This window comes from Neovison vison, chromosome 10 (assembly GCF_020171115.1).
Source record: "Neovison vison isolate M4711 chromosome 10, ASM_NN_V1, whole genome shotgun sequence".
NCBI classification, from domain to species: domain Eukaryota; kingdom Metazoa; phylum Chordata; class Mammalia; order Carnivora; family Mustelidae; genus Neogale; species Neogale vison.
The window spans coordinates 66,932,558-66,943,368 of NC_058100.1; the positions used below are offsets into that span (position 1 = coordinate 66,932,558).

At 44.1% G+C, this 10,811-nt stretch overlaps 1 protein-coding gene across 1 annotated transcript in view; it reads left to right on the forward strand.

Moving 5' to 3' along the window:
- Positions 1-9,230, forward strand: part of CRB1 (crumbs cell polarity complex component 1) — a 147,907-nt gene extending 138,677 nt beyond the window's left edge. The window contains 1 exon segment of the mRNA XM_044267540.1: positions 9,015-9,230. Within this exon segment, the coding sequence (XP_044123475.1) occupies positions 9,015-9,230 (216 nt within the window).
- The last annotated feature ends 1,581 nt before the right edge of the window (positions 9,231-10,811 follow it).

Consider the following 10,811-nt stretch of genomic DNA (forward strand, 5'->3'; position numbering starts at 1 on the left):
TCATTCACTACCAATCAACTTTCTGGGCTGTTATTTTTTTTTTTAAGATTTTATTTATTTATTTATTGAGAGAGAGTGAGAGGGAAAGCATGAGCAGGGGTGAAGGGTAGAGGGAGAGGGAAAAGCAGACTTCGCGCTGAGCAGGGAGCTCGATGCAGGACTCAATCCCAGGACCTTGGGATCATGACCAGAGATCATGACTTAACCAACTGACCCCACACACACACACTTTCTGGGCTATTATATAGAAGTCTTCTTATGACTGAAAAGAATTTACTAGTGCATTAAACAGCAATGAGGATTACAAGTGTGGGAGTCAATAACAATCGATCAGCACCTTTGTGCAAAATGCTGTATCTTGTAATATTGAAAAGTTCCAGAGGAAATAGATACTCATTCCTTACCATCCTAAGGGGAGGGGCAGCATTTGGCCAAACCCACAGTGAGCTACTAGAGCACGTTCAAGTGCACACTACATGCTGTGTAAACCTGGGTACAGCTCGACACATGCATATGGTGAGCACTGGGTATTACTGTGTAAGTGACTCTGGGAGACAAGACACATGGGCTTCCCTGGGGAGGCTTTGCAGAGTGCAGAGAAAGTTCTAGTGGTATTTAAAAAGAGGCAAAGTAGGATTGAATAAATGGCTTGTTTCAGCATGGAGAGGTGGCATTGACAAGAACAGATGACTCCTTTCTGAGCAAGGGCAGGTCCAGAGAGTGGCTGTGCAGAAATGCAGGATGCTGGTCAGGCTGTACGTGATGGGTGTTGTTCACAGGGAAATGGGGGACACGAATGAAGGATTTTGTGTTAATACAGAGCAATTTAGGTTTGGGTTGGTTAAGTTTGCTGTAGTCAGCTCCCACGGCTTTCCACGCCCGGTAAGCAAGTGATTTACTTTTTAAATTTTTTTTCAAGATTTTATTATTTATTGGACAGACAGAGATCAGTAGGCAGAGAGGCAGGTGGAGAGAGAGGGGGAATCAGGCTCCCTGCCGAGCAGAGAGTCCGATTCGGGCTTGACCCCAGGACCCTGAGATCCTGACCTGAGCCGAGGGCAGAGGCTTAACCCACCGAGCCATCCAGGTGCCCCGCAAGTGATTTATTTATGTATTATTTATTCACTACTTATTTTTCATAGGGCTGGCTGGGTGGTGTCGATTCTAGGGGGAGACACAGTGGTTAGAGGATAGTTTAATTACCCAGGTAAAAGAAAAATCCATGTATTAACCCGGCTGTGACTGGGAAGGCGGAAGAGAGAAATAGCAGAGTGGTGGGGAACTCGGGTCCAAGCAGGTCGGGGTGCGGAGTGATGCAAAGGGAAAGCGCATCAGGCCTGACACCATCTACCCTGCAGCAGGAGTCTGAGAACTCTGCTTCAGTTCCTCTGTCAGGCACATGCTGGGCTTTGCATTTGGTCAGAGCCCCAAGTGGAAGAAGTCCTGTGTGGATGAAGTCTGGAGCTCGTGGCGTGCCGCTGGACACTCCCTTCTGTCGGAGGGCAGTCGTTGTAGGGTCTCTGTGGGATCGACTTTGTTCCAGGCACTAGGGAGACAGACGGGAACAAGGGAGACAAGCACGTGCACCTTGATGGCGCTTCTGTTGTGGTGGGGAGACGTGCATGAACCCCAGAGATGTCATAGGGTGTTGCGTGTTAGGGAGAAATAAAACTGATCGCAAGTAGAGGATAATCGGGAAGGCCTCCCTGAGAAAGTGAGAGAAAATGATCGTCCCTCCCTGGTTGGGTTGTTAAGAGAATTAAAATAGTTTCTGTGTGCACAACATCTGGTAAACCCCTGACCCTGGGTGGGCAGAAACTGTAGCTATTATCTTGGAACAAAAATTTCCCAAAAAACCCAAAACAAAACAAAAAAAAAACATAATAAGCTCTTGACTGTGGGCTGCTGGTATTTAGTTCTTGTGTGAGACAGAGAGAGGAAATGTTATTCACAAGGCCTGTGTTCCTAGGAAAACAATTCTATCCCTTACGCCACCCGCTTAAGGAGAGAAAAATACAAAGGCAGTATCTCCAAACTTTTAGCTTCCTCTGTGCTCCTGCCTAAAGTCTGACCTTAAGCAAGAAGGAGGTTGGAGACATCAGGGCAAGAATTACAGACCCAGTGCCTCAACCATCAAGGACAGAGACAGTTTCGCTCACCTCTGTATTTCTAGCTAGCCTTCCATTCGTACAGAGTACGCGATCGACAATTATTTGTTGAACGCAGCTTTAAGCTTTAAGCGTGTCCTTTTGTGATCAACATTACAGGGCATTTCACATCTCAGAATAATCAAACTCTTTCTCGAAAGGTCCACAGGAGGACACATGCGGTGCTTGGGCTAATGCATAAAAGAGGCTGATGGTTTGAATTGAGCTAGAACATCACACACGGAGCCTCAGGCTAGTTCCTATTTCCTAGTTCCTATTTCTCTGTCTCCCATGGATCCACACCAGATTTCCACAGTAGCTATTCCACGCTTTTCAACAGCCCAGATATGAAAATCCCTTGGGGAGAGTCCCGGGACAGCACCTTCCAGTTCTGCGACTGGCGGAACTCGCTTCTCAGCCCTGCTTTTCTGTCCCCAGACCGTTGTGACAACTCCCAGTCAGCACAGTCCAAAGGGAGTGTGATTACTTGGTGAGAAGTAGTGGGAAAGACTTCACGTAGGCATCCTTTTTCCAGGGAGGGACTTCAAACGCTAGGCCCAGTCTTCCACAGTCCTGGGAGGGGGCTGGAGCTCACTGCGGTCTCGTCCCCAGGAATCCCCAGGGAGAGCATGAGTGTTTCCAGGAGAAGCAGAGCAGGGGATGAGGAGGCGGGAGCAGTACTAAGGAGAAAATTCTACTCCGCATTGCATGTCCCCTGTTGCGTGCCAGCCGCTCTGGGGGAAAGATGCAGTAACCCTGCGATGTCTACCTTTCCTCTACCTTACTAACGCTTTTATTCAGGGAGAGGCGTGCCTGGCTGAATCACCCCCTCACTGTGCCAGGACACTTCCTAAGTCTTCTCTTTCGGCTTTTTGAGACTCTCTTTTGCCCCCTTATAACTGTAAAGTGGACAGTGTATTTACGGTTGGAAATTGGCTGCTGCAGCAAGTTTAATTTTAAAAACAGAGTTCTGGCATGTTTTCAACATTACTATGGAAATGGCTGCTTCTAGCAATTCACTGATAAGCTCTAGTTCAAGGACATAAGTCTGTGCGGGAGGTTTTTAACATCCACCAAACTGAAGACCTACTTACTGCAACAGTAATTCACAAAAACTGCTCTCCTCAGTCTTAAGTATGGAATTTTCTTCTCTCTCTATCTCTCTCTCTTTTTTGTTAACTTGCGGGAAGAGAGCCATGTCTTCATTTTGCTTTGGATACATAGATAGGAGTTACATATTATAACGAGCTTTTTTTTTTTTTTAAGATTTTATTCATTTATTTGACAGAGAGATCACAAGTAGGCAGAGAGGCAGGCAGAGAGAGAGGAGGAAGCAGGCCCCCCCCCGCTGAGCAGAGAGCCTGATGCGGGACTCGATCCCAGGACCCTGAGATCATGACCTAAGCTGAAGGCAGAGGCTTTAACCCACTGAGCCACCCAGGCACCCGTATAACCAGCCTTTTAAAAACACATCTTTAATTTTCACTATTAATCACTAATTCTTATAATAGGACATAATGGCCTTACTTAGCTACTCATGTAACACAAAACAGCAAAAACTAGTTTCAGAAACTCCTATTGAAGCTGGAACATAACCAGTGTTCAATGGGCATGTTCAAACATTTTAATTTCCCATATTAAACTGTCTCTAAGTATTTTTACATAACATGTATAAGCGAATTCTAGGAAGGACTGTAAGTAGTTCACTGCACAGTAGTGTTTTCCAGGAGCCGATTTTAAGCCACAAACATCACCACTGTTTAACCACAAACATACTTTTCCCTGATGTTACAAAACCCAGGCGCCAGAGAAAGAAGTTCTAACAGGTGGTAACTGTAACATCTGTCCTTGACTGTCCCCGCCTTAAGGCAAAGCTTCAGTGTTTTCACTTGGAAATGTGAGGTCAAGTTTCCCAAGAAACTCTAGGATGTTTTCTCTTTTTCCCAGGCTCCTTCCAATGTGTGCATTGTTTTCACAGCCTTCTGAGTGCTGTCACCGGCCCTAAATATTGTGACAGGCAGATCTTGATGCTGAGGACAGAAGTGGTCTCATTTTTTATTCTTTTCAGACAGGCCAGCTCATTCTGTGTTTTCAAAATTAGGTGAACTGTTCTGCAATCAATTAAGAGGGACCAGTGGACCCTGATGGGCCAGACCCCATCAGAGTGGCCCCAGTGATGATGTGCTGGCTCTCGCCATCCCCAAGCTTGGCCCTAGGTGCTGACATTTCCCAACATCTGCTCTGTGGCTGGGAGGAGGACCAGGGACACCAGCCAGGGAGGGGTCACTACGGGTAATGATAAACGAGAGCCACCGGTAAGGGTTAAGTCCATGCCTCATGAGTCGCTGTCTAAATGCCTGAATGCATACTCGGAACAATTCTTAACCTGCTGATTCCTAGCCCCACTTTACAGGTGGGGAAACTTAGCCTATAAGTAAACTACACCAGTGGCAAACTGCATTTAAACCTATTTCTGTTTGTTTAGCAGGTGCATCCTGTTTCTAGTCTCCTTTAGAAGGAACACAGTATTTAGTTCCCTTTAAAGAATTCAAAAAAATTTGGGCAGGGTGCGGCGCCTGGGTGGTGCGGTTGGTAAAATGTCTCTTCGTTTTCGCTCAGGTCATGATCTCGGGGTTGTGGGATCGAGCCTCACATTGGGCTCTGCACTCAGCTCGGAGTCTGATTAAGATTCTCTTTCTTTCCTTCTACCTCTCCAGCTCATGTGCTCCCTCTAAAATAAATAATTTTTAAAAAAAATATGGTTCTAGCATATTCCAGCATACTCTCAAGTGAAAAGAATCACTATAAGGCTTAACAGTCTCTCCTCAGCATTCCAGAGTATACCCTTGCCTTGGGTCATACGTCAGCTACAACCAGACAGTCAGTGTTTCAGAATGAATCCTCTTCAGCAAAAAAAAAAAAAAAAAAAAAAAGAATATCTATTTATTTAATTCTGCAAACACGGAATTCAAAGTAATTATGGTTTCAATTCATCACATGTAAAATATACATTTTAAAAATATGTAAACATAATAACCGAATACAGACTGTAGCATGTCATTAAAAAATCATCTTACAGGAAAGGCGCAATTAATTTGGGGTCCATCTTTTCAGATGAAGTTTCCTCAGAAGTGCAGTGCGAGTGAGGGCACGGGCCAGCCGGGCAGGTGTGGTTCTACGTCAGTGCTGGTTTTCAGGACAGTCCCGCACTTGGAGGCCTTCATGAGTCCCCAGCAGTTTCAATTATCAAAAGATCCATTCCGGGGCTGTGTATTTTAAGCACAGCTGAAGAATAGCAAAGCAAAAAAGGCCTTTCAACCATGGGAATTCAAAAGCAAAGGGCCCTCAAGAGGCGATTTCAAAACCCTCCTCATTCAGCTTTATTCCAAAGCGTAATGACATGCTCTATGTGATAGAGTTAGGCAGACTGTTTCATCAAAACCTTTATCTGGAGCTCGGAATCGCAATATCAGGTTTGTGGGTTGGCTCCCTTGGCCATACCACAAGGTACCGAGGGAGTACTAGTTTATCTCTGACAAGTAAATAGAATCGGGGAGGGTGAGAAATGGCATAGAAATGGCCGCTTGCATTTTTATGAGTTGAGAACTTACCATAGGCCAGGTTTTGTGTTGTTTTGCATTCATTTTGTTGCTTTATTCCCAACCTTTGATATCAACAGCAATCTCCAGTTTTATAGGTGATGCGAATAAGTCTCTAGGAGGCAAAGCGACCAGCTAACGTTCACAAGCGTGAGTGGCAGAGCTGGGCCTCAAACCCAGGACTTGGCCTCTGTCAGCTGGAGCGTTTACCTCGCGTCCCACGGCCCATGGCAGGGAGTGACAGACGCAGCTGCCTCTCGTGCCTTGAGTTGGTGCTTTCATTCTTACCGCCTTTCTGAGAACAGTGAAGCCCCTGGAGGCAAGGGTTTTTGATGCCTCCTGGGTCAAGAGGAACGTGAGCGGATCGGCCGTCTGATTTGGCCAGAGCTGTGGCTCTCATGAAGCCTCAGCCTACACCCAGGAGTCCTTCTCCCTGTTCTGCAAGGTCGGGCATGGGGGCCTCCTCTGCTGCTTTAGCTTCCCCAGTGCAATGGGACGCGGGAGAAAGGAGAAGGGCCCAGAGGAGGTCAGAAGGCAGAAGCAAGTCAGTTTGTCTCTTCTCTGCTTGGATGTAGACGCTTACAACCCAGTGGGGCAGGAGAACCGTCATTTCCTCCTGAAGATGACAGAATTCACAGGACAGATTTAGAAGAAGCCAGCATGTAGGAACAAGAGGGTATATTATCTGAAGGTTCCTAGATAATACCAAGGGGTTTTGCTGGTCGGAATCCATCTGTCCTTCTCGAACTTTTGACCTTTCAAGGCCAAGTCTATGGCTCTATTCAATTTTCCCAGCCCACAGCTATCTTTGCCGATATAGGATGTCATGACTCACAGAAGGACACAGTACGACAGGAGAACGCCCCCTGTAGCGGAGGTAAACCATTTGCTCAAAAACCACAGACTCCTGTGATTCTAAATTCTCCATCTACTTTACTCCTAAGCTCCTCTAACTGAGGGATAAAAAATGGTTACAACCCAGAGTTTTTTACAGCAATGTGATAAGTGGAGAGGGAAGAGGAATTATGTCTGTCTGCTAGCACGACATAGCTGCATGCTTTCTGAAACTAGCTCTTCCCAAACTGAACTCCTTGTCTTTCTGCACAGAGCTGTTCTCTCTTCCTGCACCCCTATCCCAGCTGAGGCTATTTCCAGCCACGCAGTCATCTAATGTGGAAGTATCAGCCATCTTGTCTCTCCTCTGCTGTTCCCCAGCCTCACACAGTCTGAGAGGGAGCAACTCTACCTCGGAAATCTCCCTCAACCATGTTTTTCTTTCAATTCTCATTCCATTGGTAAATAGAGACCTAGGTCATTGCTTGTCGTGACTAATAAAACAAACTCCTATTTTCTCCACCTCCAGTTTCTTCCCCACCTTCACTGTCACCATCTGTCACCCTATAACCAGAGCCAAATTAATAAAACACAGATCAGATCTATGACGTTACTGCTTAAATGCCCCCCTCCATAACCTGCCTCTGACTATAGGACAAAATCCAAATATCAGTGTGGTATTTAAATTTCTTGTAAGATCAATCTACTTTATAGATCTATCTCTTACCAACTTTTAAAATCCTTTCTCAGTTCAAATGCGTACATTCTTGGGCAATATTTTTGGTCATGTTGGATTTCTTACTGTTGACGCAAGCTCCAAAGAATTTTTTGTTTCCTTGCCCTTTTTATTTCAAGTTGTTCCATCCAAATAGAATTTCCTGCTTGAAATATTTGAATGTTCTCTCATCCCTCAATGAACAATCACATGCTTCATTGCAATATGACTTCACCTACACCCCAATAGAGTTCATTTATAACATTATCATAACCTATATTTATACTGTATTATGATGATATGTGCAGGTGTGTGTGTGTGTGTCTTCCCTTCCTCTTTTCTCATCACCAGAATCTGAGCTCTAGATTCCAAACTTTGTGTAGGTTTGGTGTGGGTTTGGTTTGTTTTGTTTTTGTTTTTTTGGCTTTTTTTTTCTTTTCTTTTTCTCAGATTTTATTTAAATTCTAGTTAGTTAACACACATTGCAATATTGGTTTCAGGAGTAGAATTCAATGGTTCATCACTTTACATACTTTGATTTATCTTTGCATTTTGCATTTTTATAAATGCAATCGATAAATATTGTTGAATGAATGAAAAAACTAATGAAACTCATCCGAGCAGAACAGGTAGTGAGGACACCCGGAACAACACTATGAAGAGATTCAGTATGATTTTAATTGTGTGATACTTTGAACCAAGGCACATTGAACAACAACAACAACAAAGAAGACTACGGAGAGTGAAGATATTTAAAATTCCCTAGGATGTTCAAATAAACAAAGTTTCCATATATATTAGTAGCTTGGTTTCATAATGTGGAGATGGGTCAGAGAGTAAGTTAAATGAAGAGGTGAACTGGTTGAATCCCACTTTTACTGTGACAGAACAATTTCTTTAAAAATCAGTGTAAAAATTCACATAGTGACTGCTCCCTGTCTTTCCTGTTGCTCTGCAACCAAATCATGGACGCATGTTACCCACTGCTCGAAAGTGCTTGGCAAACCCAGTGGAGGGAACATTAAAGAAACCATTGTGTACGAGCAACACCCCTGAGATCCCGGGATCCAGCTCCTCCTAACAGAGCTTTACCTGCAGTTTTCTGTTTCTAGATGTTTGGGTCGACATCAAACTCCTGTGTTTTTACAACAGTTCAATTGTCACATCAAATCCAAATCAAAGCGATGACTGTGGAAAGGGCCTACGGGACTAGCTAGCTGCAGTTCCTCCTCTGTCTCGGGATCTTTCCCATGAGACGCAGCTAATTTAATTTGCTTCTTCTCCCCACTCCGCCCCCCACCCCCTCCCCATCCAAAGGCTGTAAAGCAGCTATTCCTTCAATCCAAAACCAGAGCTTCTGACAAGGGAGGGAAGATACTGTGGACGATGTGTCTGTATAGATGTAGAACTATTTTCCAAATATACGTGCGGGGGAGTCTTTTGCCCTTGATGTCATAGGAATGATCCCAGTCACAGAGATGAAGATGCAGAGTGAACTGATGTTTCACGCCACACTTTCTGACTCTAGACCTTGGCTGTTACATCTCTAGTCATTTTCACATGCACCTGGGAATAAGAAACGCTGACTTCCCTTTCACACCTTGGTCCTTTTACAGTACTGAGTGGTATCCGAGTTCTGGATGGTTTTCATTCCGAGGTAGTTCCGATGTCCTGAACATTTACCTTTTCCTATAACTCACCATTATTCACTCCTTCTAGTTGGCAGGTGACTTGATCACGGACATCTTCACCGCCGTTGGCTCAGTGACGTCAGCCTTGTTGTTGATCCTCTTTCTGGTGGTGGTGGCTTCTGTGATTGCCTCCAACAAGAGGGCGACTCAGGGAACCTACAGCCCCAGCCGTCAGGAAAAAGAAGGCTCTCGAGTGGAAATGTGGAGCATGAGGCCACCCTCTGCCGTGGAGAGGCTGATTTAGGAGCCTTCTGTCTGCCTGAGACAGAGATCCGCACACTGTGAACATGATGACCACACCCGAGCTTTTTCCGACCTACCTGGGCTCATCACTTTACAACTGGGCTTTCACGGGAACCGTGAGGAAGATTCCTTTGGCCACCTTAAAGACTTTCTGGTTCAACCTGACATCATCATTTTATTATATTAGCCGATCAATCTCAGAACAATGTTTCTGTGCTAGTAATTTCAGCCTCATAATTAGCAAAAATATCCTCCAGGGGATAAGTGTCTTCTGGGAAAGGCACTAGTGCCTATCACTTAGCTTTTCACCCTGGCACCTGGGGACCTCTTTCTTAGTTTGCCGATTAACTGGCAACTGCATTTTTTAAAATACAAAACCTACAAGATGCATCTCTCACTCTTCTTACCATGAGGTGAAAGGTTATATTTGTATACCTATGATGAGATGCACATTTTTGCCCTTTAATCATGGACTCAAGAAGGCCATGGGAATGATTTAAGTTTAAAAAGTGACCCAATGTCAACTAATAAAAATGGAAATGTGGGAGAGCATACATAAGCAAGAGAGCAGGAGCCGGGGAGCAAGGGAGAGGGAGAAGCAGGCTCCACTCTGAGCAGGGAGCCCAATGTGGGGCTCGATCTCAGAACCCCAGGATCATGACCTGAGCTGAAGGCAGATGCTTAACCAACTGAACCACCCAGGCGCCTCTAAACTTAATGCTTTCTATAAGGTGTTGCTTATGATCAACATACCTCCCTAGACAGGAAATAATATGGAAGGAAAACTCAGATTCTCAAATCTAAAAGACCAGGTTCTTTCCTTCCAGCTGTTCTTTGGTAAGTCAGAGTTGATGTCAGTGACATTGTCTAATGGTATGAAAGAAACCTGAAGTGTGGTGTGTGCACTTTAAGGGTTACATGTGTAAGACCATCTATGGGGTACAGAGACAAAATACCAAGTGTTTTATTTATGTACACTTTTCCCCAAAGATTTGGTTAGAATCTTATATATGTTTTGAAATTAAAACATTAAAGTAGCACATAAATAAAAGTTGTTTTAAGATTTTATTTATTTGAGATAGAGAGAGAGTAAGAGCAAGAGCTAGGAGACAGAGGGAGGAGTAGGCTTCCACTGAGCGGGGAGCCTGAAGTGGGGCTTGATCCCAGGACCCTGGGATCATGACCTGAACCAAAGGCAGACACTTAACCGACTGAGCCACCCAGGCGCCCTTAAATAAAAGTATATATATATATACACATACATATATATGTATGTATATACATATATATTTTTAAATTTATATATATTATATATATGTATATACATATTTAAATTATAAAATATTAAATTTTTAAAATATATACATATATATGTATATACATATATATACATATATATATTTTAAAATTTTAATTACATGAATTTTAAAATCTGTGCTAGAGCAATCCATCTTCCTCAACTACTGAAGGACATCACTGCATTGCAGAAACTGTCCCTCTCCCTTCCACGTCATCGGTTTTCGCTCCATGCTGGATAGTTCCGATAGCAGCAAACATGCTATCATGTTCCCATGATGTAAAA